This window comes from Peromyscus californicus, unplaced genomic scaffold, assembly GCF_007827085.1.
Source record: "Peromyscus californicus insignis strain IS unplaced genomic scaffold, ASM782708v3 Scaffold_3__1_contigs__length_106647218, whole genome shotgun sequence".
NCBI lineage: Eukaryota > Metazoa > Chordata > Mammalia > Rodentia > Cricetidae > Peromyscus > Peromyscus californicus.
The window spans coordinates 49,960,184-49,983,467 of record NW_026294551.1 but is presented as its reverse complement, the minus strand read 5'-3'; the positions used below and the strand labels follow the sequence as shown (position 1 = coordinate 49,983,467).

Genomic DNA, 23,284 nt, shown 5'->3' with positions numbered 1-23,284 from the left:
GAGGTGGGGCTCAAGGGTTTTTAACTAGCTGTTCTGTCTTAAAATAGTTTTATGGTATTAGTCTACCTTATTTTCACTAGTAGTAATTAAAGATAATTTTTTTTTTTTAAATTGTGCTGGCACTGAAATCCAGTACCTTGCACTTCCCTTTGGGGAGGGTACCCCATTACTGAACTAAAACTCTAGCCCCTATTGGTAGTAGAATTTCTAGTAATGAAGATGTCAGTTTGATTTCTTGCATTTCACCCTGCCCTTATCTTCTTATCTACTGCTAGGCACTAAAGTGTCTTGTATCCTCGTATACTGAATATTATATATGGTAAAGGCTAACTTTTTTTTTTTTTTGTATTAGAAAGAAAGCAAGATCCTAGAGCTAGGAATGAGCCCAGTTGTTAGAGTTCTTGCCTAGTTTTCATGAAATCCTGGGTTCACTCCTGTTCTAGTTAGCTTTTTGTTGCTGTGATAAAATATCAACTTGGTGAGTGTCTTAATTAGGGTTTCTATTGCTTTGAGAAAGCACCATGACCAAAAACAACTTTGGATGGAAAGGGCTTCATTCATTCTCACAACTCAAGGTCACAATCCATCACTGAGGAAAGTCAGGTCAGGAATTCAGTGGTAGGGACTTGGAAGCAGGAATTGAAGCACAGGTCATGGAGAAATGTTTCACTGACTAGCCCTTATGGCTTGCTCAGCCTGCTTTCTTACTTATACAGCTTGAGGCCATATGTCCAGGGGTGGTACCAACTCCCTGCCCAACTCATCATTAATCAAATGCCCTATAAACTTGCCTACATGCAATCTAATGGAGGAGTTTTCCCAATTGAGGTTTCACTTACCAAATAACTCTAGCTTCTGTTGACAATAAAGAACAACAAAAACACCAGGACAATTTGAAAGGGTTTATTTCAGATTATGGGTTATAATCCATTGTAGAAGGAAGCCGGGACAGGAATCTGGAGGCAAGAACTGAAAGCAGAAACAATTAGGAATGCCATTTCTGGCTTACTTATATCATAATTGGCTCAGCCTGTTTTCTTAACCCAGGACCACATGCCATCCACATTGGGCTGGGCCCTCCCTCATCAGTTATTAATCAAGAAGTGCCCCACAGACAGGCTCACAGGTCAATCTGATGAAGACAATTCTTTAATTGATGTTCCATCTTCCCAGGTGACTCTAATTCAGTGGTTCTCAACCTTCCTAACGCTGTGATCCTTTAATACAATTCCTTATATTGTGTTGACCTCTAACCATAAAACTATTTTCATTGCTACTTCATAAGTATAATTTTGCTACTGTTATGAATCATAATGTAAATATCTCTGGTTTCTGATGGTAGGCGATCCCTGTGAAAGGGTCACCATCTACAGGTTGAGAACTATTCTAGTTTATGACAAGTTAACAAAAACTATCACAGATCCCCAGCCCCATATAAAACCAGGTGTGACACACTGGAGAAGTGGAAAACAAGAGGACCAGAAGTTGAAGGTCACCATGGCTGTGTAGCAGATTCAAGACCAGCAGGGAATACATGAGACACTATTTCAAAAACATCAGAAGAAAAACCTTATTTCATATTATTGCAAATACCATTGAGTAGCTTTCTTTTTTTCTTTAGTTGGTCCTTTATATCTTAATAGGGCCAGTGGAGTACAGTTTCTGTAAACATCTCACAAGTATCTTATATCTAGTAAGGAGTCAAAGATGAAGGATTGATTCCATCTGGCATAAAAAAGGACATTAGTAGATGAGTTGATCACATTTTTTTGTTTGAATTAAATGTTGAGGTGTTTAAAACTATGAAATGTGTGCTGGATGTGGTGATAGATGTCTGTAACCCCGGTCCTTGATATACTAAGGCTGGAGTATTTTTGGTTCCTGGCCAGCATGGGCTACATAGTTAAAGCTCCTGTGTGAAAAACACAAAAAAAGGTAATGAACGGAACATTAAAACAGTTTTTATATATTTATTTGTGTGTTTGTGTGCTTGTATATGCAAATTCTAATGCATGGACAGGTGTATATGCCATGGCACAAAGGTGGAGGTCAGAGGACAACTTCATGGGAACTCGTTCTTTACACCACAGATCCCAGGGATTGAACTGTGGTTGTTGGGCTTGCTGGCAAGCCCCTTTAATCATTGAACAATCTTGTTGGCATTGTAATATTCAACAAATCATAATTCATGTATATTCCTGTACATACCAGCAATTTTAAGATACTATAGTATATTCATTCATATATATGTATATGTGTATTTATTTGTTTTGTTTGTTTTTTGAGACAGGATCTTGCTTTGTAGTCCTGGCTGGTGTGGAGCTCACTGTTGATCAGGCTAGCATTGGACTCAGAGATCCTCCTGCTTCTGCCACTTGAGTGCTGGGATTAAAGCCATGTGCTAACACAGCTGGCTCATGTATATTTTTGTGGTTCTGCAAATGAAACCCCAGGTCTTGTGCATTCTAACACTTGAGTCACATACCCCTAACCCAAATTTTATAAGAATTTTTGGAGTTAGAAGTTAGCACACTTCTAAGGTGCCCCCTCCCCCTTTTTTATGAACATAAAGCTTAAAAAATACTTACAATTAAAAAAAAATTTTAATACCAAAATTTTTAAAATACTAAAAAAAAATACTTAAAAAGTCTTCGAAATTTGTGATGTTTTCTGAAACATTTCATTTACTTGACCTAGACTTTATTTACTTTTTGTTTGGTCTCTGCCCTGTCTTTTGTAAGTCTTATCTTTTGATTGAGATTGGGATCCTAAGAAGGGAGAGGAAAGAAAAGTAAATCTGTTTTTTATAGATCAACAACTTTGTATGCCTCTAGAAATGATAGTTTCTTTTGTTTTTGCATGAAGGGTAATTCTTTATTGCTTAGTAATTGTTCCAAATTTAGTAATCTCAAACAACATTTGTTATCTCATACTTCTGAGGGCCACTCAATCCCTTATATGTAGGCTTAGTTAACTCCTGACTTTAGGTCCCTCACATAGCTGAAGGATAGGTGTGCAGTCAAGGACCTTAAGGCCCAAGTGGGGTCATTTGTATATCAATGCTCACTTTGGTAGTTGTCTGCAGGATATATTTAGGTGTTGACTAGAGTTCTTCTTTGGCTCTTTATTAAATATATTTTTAAAATTTAATTTTTAATCAAAAATTATATTTATGTGTATTTTGCCTGTAGTGCCCAAGAAGGCAAGAACAGGGTTTCCAGTTCTCCTGGGATCAGAGTTTACAGACAGTTGTGAATTATTGTGTGGGCAATTGAACAGGGATTCTCTGGAAAGTCCACTAAGGGATTTTTTTTGGGGGGTGGTGGTGGGGGGGACGGGACGACGACGACGACAACAACACATAAAAGCTTTTATTTAGTTTATTTGTTCTCTCTGAAATTGTCTGCACATCACAGCAGATCAAGCTACTCCTTTGGCTTTTTGCCCTCACCAACGTTGGCCTTTGCAGTCCCCCTGACCTTCTTCATTCTGTTCTTTGGTTCCTTTCACTGTTCCCTAGAGGTCTTCTCATAAAGACCATGTCTTGCAAGTCTATGTTTGGGCTCATTCTTCTTTGCATAATCTAGAGACTCATAGATCATATCATGCTAATGTTAGTTGTTTTGCCACCACCAAAGTGGGTGTGGTTTTGTACATTTTGGCCAGCTTCTCCCAAATTTCAGTCTTTGGTACTGTTGCCTTTCCAGGGTGAAGGACATCAGTGACCATCTGTTTCCTCTGAAGCAGATGGACGGTTAGTCATGAACTTCCTGGTCCGGATCGTTACTGTGTCATTCATGATGGCTATAGTGCCCGAGCTGCAAAGAAGGAAAAACCGCTAAGGGATCTTAACTGCTATGCTGTCTCTCTAATCTCCTTCTTTGATTCTTATTACATGATGGTCACCAGAAATTGGCTCATAATATGGCAGGTGGTTCATCAGCGAGAGCAGGAAAAGGATACGAGTAGATTCAGGACTAAGTGTGGTAGATATGCCCATAGGAAACAGTACACCCAAGCTGGTGGAAATGTTGCCTACAGATAAAACATAGCTGAATTCCTCTCTAGGGATTGCAGTTTTGGAGTTTTCTGAAGGGCCATCAAAATGTGTAGTCTGCCTTTGATTCAACAAGCCCCTCCAACACCTCAATATTTTTTTTCTTCCTAAACTGGCTCACCTTAGTTTTTTTTTTGTTGTTGTTGTTTTTTGTCGTCCCCCCCCCCCCTTTTGGTTTTTCGAGACAGGGTTTCTCTGTGTAGTTTTGCGCCTTTCCTGGAACTCGATTTGTAGACCAGGCTGTCCTTGAACTCACAGAGATCCGCCTGCCTCTGCCTCCCGAGTGCTGGGATTAAAGGCGTGTGCCACCACCGCCTGGCTCCCCCCCCCCCCTTTTTTTTTTTTTAAAGACAGAGACTACATAGCATAGGCTGGCCTGGAACTCACAGAGATCTGCCTTGGATCAAACTCCCACACCTGACTCACTTTGATCTTTGAGAGCACTTCCTTGTAAACCCCGCATAAGCAAATTTAAGCCCCATGATCTGCAGCTAGGAAGCTTTGTGAGACTCAGGCACAGCAAGAGCACATACTGCCCAACCAGAGAATGTGAGTTCTAACTCTATCCACACCAGGCAGCACATAATTGCCTGTGGTTCTAACTCCGTGGTATCTGACACTTTCTGGTCTCCAGTGTCACCTGTGTACACACATAGACATGTAAGTAAAAAGAAATCATTAAAAAAAGTTAGGGGCCAGGTGACCCAGGCAGATCTCTGTGAGTTTGAGGTCAGTCTAGTCTACAAAGAGACAGCCAGAGATACACAGAGAAACTCTTGTCTCCAAAAACAAAAAAAAAAACAAAAACAAAAAAAAAAAAAAAAAAAAAAAAAAAAGAAAAGCTTGCCTAGTTGGAAATTTTGTTAATCTTGAGAGCCATTTTTTACAAATATGTGTGTGTATATATCTGTGTCTGTGTCTGTCTGCCTCTGTCTCTCCCAAGCAGTCATAGTCTGTTTCCTATTTAAGAATGTATTTCAAAATAGTTATCCTAAGGATATTTGATCAGTTTCATATTTAGATCATTCAAAGATTTAATTCTATATTTGCTTAAGATCAAGAGTCCTGAATGGGCTTATTGAGTTGGTTCTGTGGCTAAAAGTGCCTGTCCAAAGTCCAATGATCTGAGTTTAGTCTCCAGGACTCACATGGTAGAAGGAGAGAACTGACTCCAACAAGTTGTCCTTTGACTTTCACCTATATACCATGGCACACAGAATAAATAAAATATAATTTAAACTTTAAAAAAAAAGTGCTGAACTATCGAGCCTCTCTGATCACCTAGGTTCTAATAAAGTAAAGAGGAAAGTGAAAACTCTACCCAGCATGTCATAGGACTAACTTATTTTTCTAATAACTAAAAGTATCTTCCCTAAATTTCAAAATCTAGTATAAATATAGAAAATCTATCAAAATGAAGTAAAGAATAATATCAAGGTTGAGCCATGTGGTGGTGGTACAAGCCTTTAATCTCAGCACTTGGGAGGTAGATGTGGATCTCTGAGTTTGAGGAGACTGTGGTCTACAAATCTAGTTCTAGGACAGCCAGGGCTACAACAGAGAAACCCTGTCTTGACCTCCCCCCTCCAAAGAGGAGGGTGTAGTAGTTATTCCTCCAATTGTTTTTACATAAGTGGTAAAATTTAGTGGAACAGTTCCTCTGAGTGAGATGCTACCTATATTATCTCTTGAAGATAAACATCTCCAGATTTGTACATTAAGAAATAAGAATAGGAAACGGGAGATAGGTTAGCTATGTTCGAGCATAAACGCCTGAGTTCTGATCCCTAGCACCCAAGCATGGCAGCACTCATCCACCTGTAATTCCATTGCTGAGGAGATGGGTAAAAGCAGATCATACTAGAGGTCATTGGCCAGCCTACCTAGTGAAATTGATGAGCTCCAGGTTCAGTGAGAGATCCTGTATCAAAAAAATATGGTGGTGAAGCTGATACCACGAGGGGTTAAGGAACTTGCTGCTAAGCCTGACTACCAGAGTTCAGTTCCCATAACCAGCATGCTTTAAGGAGAGAACCTACTTTACAAGTTCCTACTTCCCTGACTCTACATGCACACATTTCCTCCATGTATATACACACAATAAAAGCTGGAGAATGACTCAGGAAGACACTCAATGTCAACTTATGGTTTTTACATGCATGCACATGTGTGTGTGTGAACCTGTAAACCCTTACTTCCTCCTCTCTCACACACAGACGCAGGAATAAGGAAGTGGCTGTTTGAGGTAAACAACTAGTGCATTTGATACATATGTACTTTTTTGAAAGTATGGACTATTTAACAACGACACTAGAAGTTATTAGTAGGACATGATTACATGGCTTTCAGGTCAACACCATTATTTGATATGGGTAATAAAATAAAGTTTTCACGTTTATCTTTTCTAGAAAAAAAATTAAAAGACTTTGGAGTAAAACTATTCTTTGGACATAATTTGACTGAAAGGGATTTGACTAGGTTATCCTAATTCACTGAACAACTTAATGCTTTTGATGGACTGTGTCTTTGATACTAAAAGGCCAAGTTGCCTGATTCTAGGTGTTCAGTGACTTGGCAGTCACACATCTTTTTATTTTATCTTACGAAACTTTTTTTGGAAACAGTCTCCAAACACTATTTCTTGATGCTGAAATTTCTCATTGTTTATATCATAGGGGAATGATTATGAAATGTCCCACTCTGTACCTATTTCTCTTTCAGAACTGAGATTTGTTAGCCAAATGTTAATTTTGGAGAAACATTCAGTGACATTACCTCAAAGCTACACTTCTGATGTGTAACATTGTCTTTGAGTTTTAGTATATGTCTTTTTAGTATATTTTCTTTTTTCTTTTTGGTTTTCAAGACAAGGTTTCTTGGTGAAACAGCCCTGGCTAACCTGGAACTCACTCTGTAGACCAGGCTGGCCTGAATTTACAGAGATCCGCCTGCCTCTGCCTCCCGAGTGCTGGGATTAAAGGCTTGTGCTACCACTGCCTGGCTTTAGTATATTTTCTATTAAGAGATATATTTGCACATATATGTATCTGTTACAAATAGTAGACTGTGACTCTGAGGAAGATAATGTTGTCCTGTCTGGTGAATCTCATTCTTTGTAAGGGTAGGGTAGACAACTGAGTAGTACAACTATATTGCCAAGAAATTTAGCAGTAGGTGTATGTTTTAGACTCATTCCTGGGAACTCTTAAATTGTGAATCAGGCACATGTAAGACTACAGATTTGTCTCACACTGTTCTTCCTCCAGTAGAGCTTTTGCAGGCTTTTTGCGGGGGGGAGGTTCCCTGTGTAGCCTTGCCTCCCAAGTGCTGGGATTAAAGGGGTAGGCTGGGCCACCATCGCCTGGCTCAGTAGAGCTTTTGATGTGGTTGAATTATGGGGTGATTGTAAGATAAATTTTACTCTTGGCTTTATAAGATTGACTAAACTTCATGTCTTGTGTGAGTTGGCTTTTCTATTTAAATTTTATTACTTGAATCCCTAGAGTTCTTCTGCTTGCATTTACCCAAAATTGTGCTTGGCATTAGATGTGGGTTTCTGGGAACATTTGTTGTGTTTGTTTAAATGAGAATGACCCCTCCTACCCAAGAGGATTGAATGCTTGGTCCCCAGTTGATGGAACTGTTTGGGAATGATTAGGAGTTGTGGCCTTGTTGGAGGAGGTATGTCACTGGGGGAGGGTTTTGAGTTTTCACAAGCCCAAGCATCCCCAGTTAGCTCTCTCTCTCTACCTCCTACTTATGGATCAGGATGTAAGCTCTCAGCTACTGCCTCAGCGCCATGCCTGCCTGCCTGCTGCCATGCTCCCTGCAATGATGGTCATGGACTCACCCTCTGAAACTGTAAGCCACAAATAAACTCTTTCATCTATAAGTTGCCTTGGTCATGGTGTCTTATAGCAATAGAAAAGCAGCTAAGACACGGTCTAAACATGGAGTGGTAATGGGAGCTCTCTGTGTTCTGTCCCTGTCCTACCCTCAAAGCATAGAATAGAGGCTCTACAAGTGGCCACTCATAAACAGAATTAAAAAAACCTGAACCTTGTGTTTTTCTGACTAGAAACTATCATTGTTAGCTGTGTGATCGTATCACTTCTCTCTGCAAAGTGGGGAAACATCATGTGATGATTTTATTTATCCAGGTTTGCAAAACACTTAACACTTCTTGGCACATCATGAGCATTTGATAAGATGGTAGTTTTTATTTTTTTAATGTGTTCCTTCAAAAAATTTTTTTTACATTTATTTTTATTTTTGTGTTTGAATATTTTATTTTGCTGGTATGAATGTCTGTGCACCATATTTGTGCAGTGCCTGTGGAGGCCAGAAGAGGACATCAGTTACCCCTGGAACTGGAGTACAGACAGTTGTTAGTCTCCATGTGGGTGCTGGGAACTGAACCAGGTCCTCTGGTAGAATAGTCAGTGCTCTTACCTGCCTAGTCATTTCTCTAACCCCTACATTCTTGATTTACATGGTGTTGGATTTGAGGCTATCATTTGTGGGAGCTTCCATGGGAAAAATGGCTTTGAAATGAATGCAAAAAGTTGGCTAAAATCAAGCAAGTTAAAAAGTATAGTAATCTTAAATTGTTTTCCTTCTTTTTTATTTATTTTTATTTTATGTGCATTGGTGTTTTGCCTGCATGTATGTCTGGGTGATAGTGTGAGGTCTCCTGGAACTGGAGTTTATAGACAGCTGTGAGCTGCTATGTGGGTGCTGGGAATTGAACCTGGGTCCACCTGGGAAGGCAGTCAGTGCTTTCAACCTCTGAGCCATCTCTCCAAGCCCCTTAAATTGTTTTTCTACACATGGGTATTTCTGAATTTCCAAATCACTTTACTTATTACTTCTAAATTTTGTGTGCGTGCATGTGTGCATGTGTTGTGTGTACACAAGTGCAGGTGCCCACAAAGGCCCAACATTTTATATCCCATGGGTCTGGAATAACAAGCCACTCAAGTTGGGTGCTGGGAGCCTAACTCGGGTCCTCTGTAAGAACAAGTTGAGCTGTTTTACTGCTTAATCATCTCCCCAACCCCAAATTACTTTACTAATAATCTAGTTGTGATTTGTGGATGTGATGGAGTTTGAAAAACATTTGGAGTATTGAAAAAAAGAAGTACTGCTGTAAAGTATGGCTGACTAATTAATAATGTTCATTGCTCAGTGTGGCTGCCACTAGCCACATGAGGCTAGCATGGCAAAGGAACCCAAGTTGACCTAAACTTTTAAAGATTTATTTTTAAAAATTTCTTCAGATATTTTATCTACATATGAGGGTTTTGCCTGTGTGTTTATAAGTGTGTTAGAAGGTGTCAGTTTCCCTGAAATAAATGGTTGTGAGCTACCATGTGAGTGCTGGGAGTCAGATTCTCTGGAAGAGTAACAAATGTTCTTAAGTGCTGAGCTATTACTCCAGCCCATAAAATTTATCTTTTTAAAGACAAGGTTTTGCTGTGTAGCCCTTCCTGGCCTTAAATTCATGGTTTTGGGGATCTCAGCTTCCAGAGTGCTGGGATTAGAGGTGGGTATTGACTTCCTAGCCCTTTAATTTCTTTTAGTTTCATAATTTAAATGTTGAAGTATAACTATGTGTGGTTAGTAGCCACTATATGATAAACAAGCACATGAGTGAGCTTCAAAATGAAATTATGAATATAAGTAATAGTTCTATTCAATTATTTATTTGTAGTTTATAAATTTATTACATAATGCTGTTTGTTTTTGTTGTAGGTCTCCAATTGAGAAACATGGCACTGTTTTTCCTGCACTCTACCCACCTATTGCTGGACTTCTGTTGTAACAAGTTGGCAAACTCTGGCTGGAACTGGGCTGCAATAAAACATGCCAGTCATTAATGCTGACAAGAGCCTAACAAGTGCCAACTTACAGATGATTACGCATTTTGAATTCTAATGAACTGTTTTAACCTTCAGGAAGAATTGTAAAGACCTGTACATAGCACAACATGATCCGGATAATATATATACTGTTCATGTACATCCACAAACACACCTTGTACCAAATAATGCTTTCTTGTAGTAGAATAAGAATCGTGTAAATTCTAAAAGACTTTAGCAGGTTTTCTTTTCCTATTCATCGTTTATCAGTTCAAAAAGATTCCTTAAAGCATGTCAGGTGAAAACCAATAAGGATTAAAAGTTTCCATATAATTTCCTTTAAACCATTAAGTCTTCATTACACTCTTTCCATTTACTAATCTTTTGTATTTTCTTTGTTTTGACACACTCCCCTTTCCTTTTATCTCTTCTATCTGCCAGAAAGTTCTCAAATCACTTAGTTAAAATACTGAAATACTAGTAAATTACTTGATTTTCCATGATGACTTCAGAGGTGGGGTCATCACTAGGTGCTTTGTCCTTTTGTACTGGGATTCACCCATCTCTTGGATTGGATGTAGCAATAACATTTTCTGGCTGTTGAGAGCTCTTGATTCTAGTCATAATCTCCTGAGAACTTTAAAAGAAAAAAGAAAAAAAAATGTAAAGTCTGTTCTAAGTTCAACTTAGTGAAATTTATTCCAAGCAGTACAAAAATCCAGATTTGGTTTTATTTTTGCCCTCGAGTTGCCTAATATTAAGGTTGGATGAATAAAGCATGCACAGCTACAGGCTTTCTACATCTGGGATTGCTATTAAAAATGCTATTTGTCCTCTGCCCTTCTCCTTCGTCTTTCATATTTCTTTGTTTCTTTACTGCAGATTTCCCTCACCTATTGTACAAAGAAATTGCGATGTATATTTTCATGTAATTTGATTTTGGAATTTTGTCACCTTATGTAGTGAGTTCTTCCAAAATATAATTTTTTCCAATAATTGTCAAGTTGTTGGCTTTTATTGTATTAAATGAAGGTTATAGTACTGAATACCAGAGAAGTGCAGTTTAGAAAAATCTCAGGTTGATTCCTTATGCAAACAAACTTAATACTTGAAAATCTCATGGCCATGGCAGTATACGTATTGGGTTCTGTCTAGATTCTTTATCTGAGTCTAAAAGCATTACAGGGGGTAAGTTTTTTGCTAACTGACATACATATTTTGTCACTGACATAGTGCAGTTAGATTTGATTTTTGTTTGAGCATAAATATGTTTCCTAGACAGTTTTCTAAAGCAACTTCAGTGATGGGTAAAAGTAGTACGTTCATTGTTAAAAGACAGGCCTAAGCTCCTGTCTGGTTTTAGCTGAGAATGGGAAGTAGTGTTTGGCATATAAGATCTAGAGCATAAGACAGTACCTATTACTTGGTGGTGTTTGATTGTGAGAATAGGTGGGGCTCTGCCCCATGGGGTTTGGATAAATCTTTTGGCAGAAGAGGGAATGAAAGGTTTCCTGTCAAAGTCAGACCTTCCAACCTCTTATGTCTTTTTTAAGTAGAGGAGAAATGGATGAGGATGTAGTTATGATACAGCACCGTTTTTAAATCTGTTTTCTTGGGAGCATTGTAAAATCTCATAAACATTATTAAAATCCATAAATGTGTAGCAGCTGTGAACACCTTGATTTGATTTCATTGGAGCCCAATTCTCTTTAAGAACTTTTAGACATCCCTTCTCCCCCGACTAGAAGTTACCCTACAGTGCTACTGTCCTTCTACAAGGGCCTGGGAATGCAGTCTTCTTCACTCTCCATTCAGAAATTGTCCTCACAGTGGTTGCTTTGGCAATGTGGGATTTTTTGCTCTTCTATTGCTGTGATTCTAGCCCTCTGTTGAATTAAAATCCAGGGTTTGACTGCTCCGCAAGTAGTAAATGCCCTAGTAACTCAGGGACAGCTATTTCTGAATTTATACGTGCCACGGTATTGTATTTACCTTGGGATAACCGTGTGGTTCTTTGTGCTAGATCAAGGACTACTGGAGAGCTAAGAGTGACTGCCTTTCTCCTGAAGGTCTTTCCCCTTATGGTGCCCTGACCATGTTCTACACATGAAACAGAAGCCTAAATGTTATGGCTTACTTTCCTATCAGAGATGTCATCTGTGCCTTTCCTAGTGTTCATCTGACAATGTGGATTTAAATGCCTCTACATTTGATTTAAAACTCACACTCAGGTGGCTTTTGTCCCACTAATGCATCATCATTAGTCTGAGGCAATTCTGTTTTAGAGAAAGTCCCATCATTATACCCCAAACCCCTGCCACCTATGTCAGCCATCAGCTACACCTATAAAGTCCTTTAGATTATAGAACTGTTGGCTGTCACCTAATTTATTCAAAGTTCTTGTAGAGGCTTGCGAATTTCACTCTGTGTTTGTAATGGGATGATATTGGTGGCTTTATGGCCTTATGTGTTTAAAATCCACACAGTGATTTCTTTGTCAATAGAAGGTAATGCTCAAACATTTGGGTTTTTTTTTTTATTAGTTTTGTGATACCTGGGTGTCATAGTATCATTTAATGGCCTTTGTTCCCAGTTGTGAAGTTTTATTTATATGCTCATTCACTCTCTACAAACCTGCCCACCTTGGGTCTTGGTGCCTGTGTATCTTTGTCTGGTCTCTAGTTGGTGGAATTACCTTCTTTTTGTACTGCCACTTCTCAACATTTTTGAAGTTTGACATAATGTTTTGCTTCATTCCAGTTTTTTTTTTTTTTTTAGTTCTGTAATTTGTTGACTGTATTTAACTATGTGAGTTTTGTTGTGATGTTTACTGTATTGTAAAGCACCTTAATCATGTGATGGGTGCTCTATAAATCAATAAATGATGACTTAGAGGCTGTATTATGAGCTATTTTGGTTTTAGGTGCAGGTCTCAAGCAAGTTATGGGATGCTTTCTATATAAACAGCATATCATACCAAATGATACACACAGAAACCTTGATGGATTTCACAAGCTTTATTTAAAGAAGAAATTTGAAAGCAGGAGTTAACTTCCAGTCTGGTAAAATGCTCTTTAAATTTCCAATATATGGCCAAACATTATTTCATCAGAGTTTCTGTTCATGGTGACTTAGAAGCTTAAAGTGAACATATGGCAGAACATTATTTGGGATCTGTCTTGTTTAAACTAGACTGGCTCTACCTTAGAGATCAGCTAATCTAGAGGAACCTAAACTGAAAAGTGAACTGGATGAGACCACCTGTCCTCTAAGCAGATTGTCATCCCTACTCGATGTGACTTAGTGGCAAAAGAGATAAGACTGAACACTTTTCTTTCTCTTAAAGATAACAGTATCTAGCTTCTTGTCTTGAGCCCTCAGTTTATATGCATTTAGTGTTAGAACTGATAACTGACTTGATGTATTTATTGATGATGATGCTCATAAGTTCCTAGTGGCTGTTTGGCCTCTTCTTTACAAACTGAAAAATGTGGAGCCAGATACCATAGAGCTGAATTAGAAACAAGAAGAAAATTCTAACCCTGATAAAAGTATTGGACTGAAATTGCTATAGAAGGGTTTAGATGTTGCACACCTGTGAACTCAATTTTACAGTTATTCATCACTAGGTAAAAAGAAAGTTCTATTTGCATGTTGCTTCAAATGCAAATGAACAGGTTCATTAGTATGATCTGTGTGCTAGGCACTAGGCTTCCAAGGAATTTTTTCTCCCTTGCCCTCAAGAAGATACAGGAGTAACTACCTTACCCAATTTACATTTTCTGGAAGCCTGTAGAACTCAACAGAATTTAGTTTGCAGAGAAAATTACTTTCTGCCTATGGTATTTTTGGGTGTTTGATTTCAGGTGTGCAGTCTGGCTGCCAAGGTAGGATTAGACTTTTTGGCTTGATGAATTAGTACCTCTACACTGACCTTTAGTGATATGATCACAGACTTTTGAATCCTGTTCACATATGAATCAAACAGCTTTCAACAGCCAGGCACATGTTGCACAGAAAGTCCTAGGCAAGAAAAATGACTCTTTCTGAAGTAGTATATAATAAAAATAATTGTAGGGCTGAGGGTGTTATCCAGTGTCAAAGGACTTGCTTAATGTCCAAAGCCCTGGGTTTAATTTCTAGCATCACAAACACACAGAGTTGGGGAGATGGCTCAGTTTGGTAAAGTGTTTACCATGCAAGCATTAGGACCAGAGTTCAGATCTCCAGCACAGCAGTCCCTAAAATTCCAGTGCCAGGGAGGTGGAGTCAGGAGGTCTCTCCTTGGTCTGTCAGTCCAGTCAAATAAGTCAGTGAAAGACTTAAAACATGTGAGCTGAGTGTGTTGAGGTACACCTTTAATCCCAGTATTCTGGAGGCAAAGGCCTCCAGTTTGAGGCTAGCCTGGTCTACAGTGAGAGTTCAAGGACATTCAGGGATACATAGACCCTCTCTCAACAAATAAGGTGAAGAGCAAATGAATAAAGTACCTTGAGCTCTGGTCTTCGCAAACAGATGCTACACCTTCACACAAATCCTATAAAAGAAATACAACATTTGAATGCTCACAATACCTCATTCCTAACAACACTAGAAACCATGTTTCTGTTAATCAGGCTACTCCTTGATAGCAGATTTTGTTATTTGTGCATCTTGAAGGATCTGGTCAAATTCTTAAAAGGATCATTCAAGGTAATAGTATCTTAAGAAACTAATTTGAGCCAGATGTGGATACCTCTGATTCTAGCACTTGGGAAGGCAGGAGGGTCAGGAGCTCTTGGCCAGTCTGGACTACATGAGAACTTTTGTCAGAAAAAGTGAAAAATGAAACAGACTCAGGTTAATTTACAAGGGTTGCAGAGTAAGGCAAAGAGAACATATGCTGTAAAGAGATGTCCACTATGACGGCACTTTGCAACCACTTAAGTCATTTTAGTGTTAGGATCTTGAGGTTTTTTTAGGGGACTCCATGTAGAGGAAGGAGTCTGTTTATGCTTGAGGCTGGCTCACCTAGCCACCTGAAGGTCTGACAAGCTCAATATTTGGTACACCTATGAACTATCCTCAACAGACAGAAGCTTTGAGCTCTGGCAGTTCTATTGAAATTGACAAATACTGCACTGTGTTGTTCTTTACCCACATGCCGCTTACGCAGTGCCACTACCCAAACATTCCTCTGCCCATGTTCTCTTCACTCCTGTAGTCTCCTGTTACACCTGGAACATAGTTTTTAGCACATAATTTTTTTAAATGTATTTCAGTGCCCTTCCATCTTCGATTTTCTAGGTGTTTATCAGTCAGGGTTGCCCCCCTTTCAAAATTTTAACCCTCGGCCCTACGTTTTTGTGATTTAAATTCCAAATTCCTTCATCACTCCATTTCACTACCCATCCCAAAATGCTTCAGTTGTGGCAGATCTTCCTAAAATCTGGCTGTCCTCTATAGCACACTTGCTTAACTGTTGGTGCATTATTTTTATTCTCCTGAATTAAACTTTTTCGTTGAACCGAAGGCCTCATGTGTTCTACTTACACATGCTAGTTCAGCAAGCCAAGAAAAAAAATTTTAAACTGGGTGTAGTGGTGCTCGCCTTTAATCCCAGCCCTGGAGGTAGAGGCAGGTGGATGTTTATTAGTTCAAGGCCAGCCTGGTCTACATAGTGAGTTCCAGGACAAAGTTATGTGAAGAGACCCTGTCTTAATTCGCCACCCCACCACACCGCCAAAAAAAAAGTTGAGAGGATGTTATCTAGGTATATTTCCCCTCTATTTTGCTATTATCAAATCATATAATCATTCTCACATTCACCAAAAGTTTTACAATCTTCCTTCCCTGTGTTTAATCTCCCAGTATCTAATTACCCTTGCTTCTCATTTCTACTCCATGGCCCTGTCCTGGGCGTTTTTTAATAAGCTCCTAATGTTATTTGGCTTTGCCACTTTGACCTCAGGGATCTCACAGTTTTCCTCGCACGACGTTGGCCTTTAATAATTATAGAGCCTTACAGTTACCGCAACCCCTACTCCAGTAGCCAGTGCGTGTCATGATTGATGACCTGAGTTGTAGTCTGGTTTTGGCCATAAAATTCCCAAAGCCCAGGACCAATGCTGTCATTCAAGATTTCTGACAGCATCTCATGGTTACAAAGTAACCATGCATCAGAGTAGTTCACGTTCGCTGTTCCCTGACGACCGCCTGGAATATGGGAGATCAGTCAGTGCCTGGCAATACCCCCAAATGTCTAGTGTGTAGAGGCGGGGGAGCTCGGTTTCCCCGGGGGTATAGCTTCCCGCTCCACTTTCATTCACCTCTTGTGTGCTCAGGCTCCTCCCTTTGCCGCGCCTCCACCCAGGTCTCGCGAGACTTGTTGACTCCGTTCCGCAGGCACATCTCGCGAGGCTGCAGGCAGGGCAGGGCCCGACATGGCGGAAGGTAGGATTTTTTGTGGACCGGCGCGGGAAGGCACAGAGGTGTGAGGGCACCGTTGGCCTGGCACAGAAGCCCCGAGAGGGGTTGGTCGGGTGTGGTTGCACGGGGCACCGCGTGTCTCGCGAGCCTTCCTGTCTAGCGTCTCGGGGCTTCCCGGGCCGGGGGTTCCTCTGCGCCGTTCCTATGGTAACGCCCCTCCCGCGGTCTGGCCCCTCGGGTCCTAGGTGGGCTGAGAACGCCAGGGGTGGTGATCAGGTGCTAGGAGCAGCCGCAGCAGCGAAGCTCGGCACGGCTGTCCAGGAGGCTCCTTGTAGTGCCAGCGATGCTGGAACGGCGAGGGAAGTGTCCATCTCCTTAGGAAATCGAAACTGCTGTCATGGCAGGTCCTGCATCCGGAAGGGGTGCATCCCTTGCTTGCGGAAGAGCTTGAGACTCTTCCTTGCAGGAGGTCGGGAGGAATCGGGGCTGCAACTGGGCAACGGGTTTCTTGGGCCAGCGCTGTAGTCTCTGGGCTCTTTCACAGCCCCGGCATGCGGGCGCGCCGAGAGTCTCTTGAGGTTTGCAATGGGGGCAAGAGGAGGGGTTTGCTTAGTAAGGGAGTTGACCAAGGCCACACTGCTGGTGAGAGGTGTACTAAAGCCAGACCTGCGTTCCTTTACCTCTTGGTTCCTTACCCTCTTTTTTAGTGTACTCTCTACAACACAGCAGGTAAAGGTATCTGATTTCTCACGTTCAACTTCCCGTAATGTAGGATCTCTGCTTGTCAAAACTTTACAAGTGGGGAAGAAAGGCCAGAGATGGTGAGTTACCTGCCAGGGATCATAGAGTGATATTGGACCTGGCCTGTGTGTTTCTCGAGTGTACCCCATTGTTGGAGAAAAACACTTCTTGTTGGACATTATTGAGTGTTGAAGGGTGCTTGATCAAGACCTTCCCTGTTTTGGTTTGTTTGTTTGCTAAGCCTTGGCGGAACCCATCATTTCTTGTTCTGAGATTTGGGTAGCATGACAGTTTGTGTAGGTTTCTCTGATTTGGATTAGGTTTAAGAGTAGTAATACGAAGTAGGTCTGCTAGGTATGTTATTTGCCCTTAATAGCTAAGTGAATTGAGACTAGAGTTATGGCTGGGAACTGGATCCAGTTTTCCTTTTTCTACCACGTTAAACACCTTGGAGGTGGAACCTCAGGCGAATATTGTCCCAAAGAAGACGAGGAAGCAAAGGGACTTCTGAAAGGGCTGAGTGTGGTGGTACATGCTTGTAGTTCATTCAGAACTTGGAGGTTGGAGGCAGAAGGATCAGGAATTTAAGGTCATTCACAGCTGACCTGGGATATACAAAAGCCTATACAAAAAAGGAGCTAGATGATCTGTAAACCACAGAAATATTGTACACTGGAGGCAGCCAGTGAATTCTCAGCAGTGAGGTGTGGGAGGAAGGTTCAGGAAGACACTGTGAGATTGTGAGTAGTATAGTGCTTTTAGGAAGGGAATTTGAATGTTGAGGAAATACATTACCAAGTTTCAGGGTGTAGTTTTTCTTTTCTTTTTTCATTCAGTAGTTTTATTGAGCACTTACTGTGTTTGTGCTCCCGGTCCAATTGTGGGGAGTTCATATGGACTGAGATCAGTCACTGATAGTTTACTTGTGATTGCCTTGAGGTGATTAGAAACATCTATCTAGCCAGTGGACCGTACACCTTAACCACAGACAAGACATACAGGATTAAATTGGTTGGAGGGGTTAAGTGATGGGGGGATGATAGGTAGACACTCTTAGGCTCTGACCTCACAGTTTGCCCTATTTACATTCCAGTTTCCTAAGTTCCAGTTAAGGCTGTTTGAAAATGATGTTGTAAAGTTCAGGTAGGAAAATTTGAGGAAAGCATTCTGGGTCAGTTAGCTCATTAAATGGAAGGCATTTCCTATGCAAGGAAAAACAAAGTCATCTAAAGATATTTTGTGAGATGTTTCTTACGTTGCTTGTATTTTTGTTCTGTTTGTTTTTGCTGCTGCTTGAACTTTAATCGGATTGTCAGAACTGGCTGCTGTTCAGACTAATAGATTTTTGTGAGATGTCACAGTTCAGTTGTCAGCATACTCTGGAGACTTTCCTAGTAGTTGATCATTTGGTGGTGGTTTGTGTGTGGTTCATTAGTTCCCAGGAATAGTAAGCAGAATCTTGAGAAACCATATATACTTGCCATACAGTAACTTATCTGCTTATATAGAAAACTTCCTTTTTTTCTATGGCTGTTCACTTGACTAAATACAGATCCTTAACTCAGGTCCACTCTAAAAGCAATTTTTTTTCTTTTTAATTTTTTAATTTTTTTGAGACTAAAGTCCTGGTTAGCCTGGAACTTGCTGGGTAAATCAGGCTGGCTTAGAACTCACAGAGATCCGCCTGCTTGTGTCTCCTGAATTCTGGGATTAATGAGAGGGGTGTGATACCACACCCAGCCTCTAAAAGCGATTTCTCTTTCCATTTTGTACACCTTTGCAGCTGTTCTGATCTGTGTTTTCTTCAAACTCAAATGAGCTACTTTAAAGGTGTTCATGTGGTCTTCCAGTTGTTACTTTTTGTCTCCTTTAGTTTGCTCACCCACAGCCTCTTTTCAGTTTCTTACGTTCTCTTTAAAACAAATCTGATTTATGCCAGACATGGTGGCTCCCACACTTGGGATGCAGAAGCAGGAGAAACACAGTTCAAAGCTTTTCTTAGCTATATGGCAGTTTAAGGCCAGCCAGGGCTACATGAGACATTGTCTCAAAAAGAATATAAAAATCAGTGCCAGGGTAATGGCTCAGTGACTACAGGCTTGCCACCAAGCCCGACTACCTGAATTTGTTATCTGTGACCAATGCAGTGAAAGTGAGAAGTGACTCTCTTTACTTGTCACATTAGCCCCACTTCAAGTGCTAACAACCATATGACAGTCCCCCTCCAAATAAATGATTAAATGTAATAAAATTTTAGACACAAAATCAGATCTTAACTCTCCTTTCAAAAAATTTTATATTTTTAATTTATATGAATGGATGTTTTGCTTGCCTGTGTGTTTTGTACACTACATGCATGCCTGATGGGGGGAAGAGGCCAAAAGAGGGGATCAGATCCTCTGAACTGAACTTAAAATGGTTGTGAGCCTCTCTACAGGGTTTGGGAATTGAACCTAGGTCCTGGGAGAGCAACCTGTGCTCTTAATCACTGATCCATCTCTCCAGCCCTACCTTTCCTGTTCTTAACACCCTCCCCCTCCAACTCCTGTGGTATATTCCAAATAACCTTGAAGTCTCAAAAGAGATCTATCTGGTCCTAGTTCACAATGAAACTTGTTTCTGGCTTCTCGCTTACTGTGCCTCTGTCATACGAACTGTTCTTGTATGTTTCCAACATGCTTTTACCTCCGCCTTTGTCCCCGCAAAGCCATATCTCTGTATGGCTGATGAGCTTTTCTTCCAATAGCTGTTCAGTTGTCACCTAGAGGGTTTTCCTGCATGGAGATCCTGTGAAGCAGGAGCTTTGCTTGTTTCATTCAGTGCTGTCACTCAACCTAGAATCATGCTTATGCTTGAAGGCCTGGCATTTTGATCATCCCTTAAGTTGCTTGGTGCCTGAGGGTATCACTCCATGGTTGAGCATGTATTGTGTATGCTCTTGACATGGATGAAATACTTAGCACCCAAACAGTTTGCTTGTTATGTCTTTAGTCTCTTGTCACATGTGCTGGTTTGTTTTTGTCAATGTTATACAAATTTACTGTAGACATATCTGGGAAGAGGGAATCTCAATTGAGTAATTGCCTCCATCATACTGACCCGTAGGCAAGTCTGTTGTGTATTTTTTTGATTAATAGTTGATTTGGGAGGGGCCAGATCACTGTGGGCAGTGCTACCTCTGGGCAAGTAGTCTTGGATTGTATAAGAAAGCAGGCTGAGTAAGCCATGGGGAGCAAGCCAGTAAGTAGTGTTCCTGCATGTCTTTCTCCCTCCAGGGGCCTGCTTTGGCTTTCCTCAATAAACTGTGATGGGGAATATGGAAGCCAAATAAATGCTTTGCTTCCCAAGTTGCTTTTGGTCACATTGTTTTTTATATCAGCAATAGAAAGCAAACTAAGACATCATGTAAACTGGTGGGTTTCTACTACATTACTCTGAAAAACATCAGTTTTCTAGGAGTGCCCTAATCAACACCTAGTACTTGGTTTTTAAGATAGTGCCTCCCTTTGTGGCCCATGCCTTGATCCTTTTGCCTTTCAGGTATGCAAACCATACCTGGCTTCTTTAAACTGCTGTCTTAGTGGCTGTTCTTGCTGTGAAGAGACACCATGACCAAGGCATTTAGTTGGGGCTTGTAGCTGAAGTTTTTTCTAGTCCTGTCCAGCCCGACGGACCCCGAAGCTGCTTATAAAATAATCACTCAGGAGTTTATATTAATTAAAACTGCTTGGCCATTAGCTCAGGCCTACCACTGACTAGCTCTTACACTTAAACTCAGCCCATTTCTGTTAATCTATGTGTTGCCACGTGTTCCGAGGCTTTACGTGGTGCTCCCCGGACAGTGGGCTGGCATCTACTGACTCCGCCTTCCTCTCCTAGAATTCTCCTTCTCTGCTTATCCTGCCTATACTTCCTGCCTGGCTACTGGCCAATCAACATTTTATTTGTCAACCAATCAGAGCATACAGAGCATATCACATTCACAGCATACAGAGCAACATCACCCGTCAGGAGCTTGCTTACAGTTTCAGAGGCTTAGTCTATTACCATGGACTGCATGGTGGTATGCAGACAGGTGCTGGTGTAGTAGCTGAGAATGCTACATCCTGATCTGCACAGAGAGAGAGCCTGTACCCGGTGTGGGCTTTTGAAACCTCCAAGCCCACCCTCAGCGACACACTGTCTTTAACAAGGCCACACTTCCTAATCCTTGTAATCCTTTCCAACAGTTCCATTCCCGGTGACTAAGCATTCAGATAATATAAGCCCGTGGGGCCATCCTTACTCAAACCGCCTCAGCTACTTTTCTTTTCTAGCACATTTAAGTCTTAGCAAATGAAGTGTAGTTCTTGAGCTGGAGATACAGAGTGCTTGCCTTGGGTCCATTCCCAGCACATTTTTTTTTTTTTTTGAGATTGTAATTATAGCATTTACCCTTTCCTCCTTGTAAAGCCTCCCATATACCCCTTCCTACTCTGTCTCCAAATTCATGATTGTTTTTTCATTAGTTGATATTGTGTGCATATATGTGTACACACGTGTACACGCATGTACACACACACACACATTCCTAAATATAGCATGCTCAGTTTGTATAGTGTTACTTGTGCGTATGTTTTTTCTGGGCTGACTGTTTGGCACTAGATAATTGGTGTGTTCTTCCTTAGAGAAGACCCTCTCTCCCAGCTTTCCTCAGTTGCCTATAGTTCTTTGTGTAGGGTTGAGGCCTTGTAGGCTTTTCAGTTCACTTGGGCGTATCCATTGGTGTTATCCTTGTTCAGCTCACATTTGGGCAGTCTGTTCATGAGACTTTGTGGGTGTAACTTCTGATAATTACTAGGAGACACAATCTCACAGCAAGCTTACTGATCCTGTGGCTCTTAGAATTCTCTCTGCTCCCCTCTTCCAAAATGTTCTCTGAGCCTTAGATGCAGGAGTGTTTTGTAGATGTATTTATTAGGACTGGGCTCCACAACTCTGCATTTTGATTGGTTGTGATTTTATGGGGTGGTCTCTGTTGCAAAGCAGTTTCCTTGATGGGGGTGGAGACTACACTTGTCTGTGGTATAAGGACAAATGTTCATGCATTCTTAGGAATTATGCTGGGTTAGTAACTTAATGATTGTTGATTCTCCTCCAATAACCATGCCCTAACTAGCACTGAGTGAGTAGTTAACTAGGTTCCAGTACCCGGCATGGTTTACCTAATATTGAGTGAGTCTTAAATCCAATTAGAGAGCCATTGGTTAATGCCAAGGTATTTGTGCCACTGCTGCACCCTTAAGGTTATCTTGCCATGTTGGTGGCTGATATGATTCATAGCTGTCATCATAGTGGGGAGAATTTTTTTTTATTCTTACGTCTGTAGTGTTTTGCCTTCATGTACATATGTGTGTCATGTGCATGTCTGGTGCCTGAGGACGTTGGAAGAGGGCATTGGATGCCCTGGAATTGCAGTTACAGATATTTGTGAGCTATCATGTAGGTGCTACAGTTGAACCTGGGTTCTCTGTAAGACTGGCTAGTGCAGGGCTGGAAAGATGACTCAGCAGTTATGAGCACCGGTTGCCCTCCCAGAGGACCTGGGTTCAATTCCCAGCACCACATGGCAGCTCACAACTGTCTATAACTCCTGTTCCAGGGCATCTGACATCTTCACACCAATGCACATGAAATAAAATTAAATAATTTGTGGGCTGGAGAGATGGCTCAGAAGCACTGACTGATCTTTCAGAAGACTTGGGTTCAATCCTCAGCACCCACATGGCTTCTAACAGCTGTCTCTAACTCCAAGAACTGAACCCTCACACAGATGTACATGTAGGCTGTTGGTTATGCGGCGGCACTCTGGCTGCCGCCATGCCGACAGAGAAGAAATCACAAGCCATGGTTACCTTTCTAGAGCTTTATTGAGAGAGAGAGAGAGAGAGAGAGAGAGAGAGAGAGAGAGAGAGAGAGAGAAACTGTGCAGAGGGGGAGGACAGATGGAAGGAGAGAGAGTGTGGAAAGAGAGAATGCACAGAGGGCACGCCCGCTTTTTAGGCTGGTGATGTAATTAAGGACATAATCCTTACACAGGCAAAATACCAATACAAATAAAATAAAAGTAAATAAATTATTTAAAAAAAAAAAGACTAGCCAGTGCTCTTAACCATGAGTCATTGCTCCAGATCCCACAAAATGAAATCAAAATATATATAAGTGGCTTGTTACATAG

General features: G+C 40.9%; 2 protein-coding genes and 1 pseudogene across 4 annotated transcripts in view; 2 read left to right on the top strand and 1 right to left on the bottom strand.

The window, feature by feature from the left end:
- Ube2g1 (ubiquitin conjugating enzyme E2 G1) overlaps positions 1-12,819 on the top strand; it is an 84,358-nt gene extending 71,539 nt beyond the window's left edge. Inside the window, exons 6-7 of one of the 2 annotated variants that reach the window (XR_008222207.1) lie at positions 7,826-7,918; positions 9,812-12,819. The gene's annotated coding sequence lies outside the window, so the exon portion shown is untranslated. The remainder of the gene's footprint in view (positions 1-7,825; positions 7,919-9,811) is intronic. The other variant, XM_052756202.1, reaches the window with a different exon arrangement.
- Positions 62-7,819, bottom strand: LOC128121478 (40S ribosomal protein S24-like; annotated as a pseudogene).
- Positions 12,820-16,290: 3,471 nt separating the features above from the next.
- Ankfy1 (ankyrin repeat and FYVE domain containing 1) overlaps positions 16,291-23,284 on the top strand; it is a 68,921-nt gene continuing 61,927 nt past the window's right edge. Inside the window, exon 1 of one of the 2 annotated variants that reach the window (XM_052756187.1) lies at positions 16,291-16,350. In XM_052756187.1, the coding sequence (XP_052612147.1) occupies positions 16,341-16,350 (10 nt within the window). In that variant the 5' untranslated portion in view covers positions 16,291-16,340. Of the gene's footprint in view, positions 16,351-16,881; positions 16,905-23,284 lie in introns of those variants that run through there. The other variant, XM_052756188.1, reaches the window with a different exon arrangement.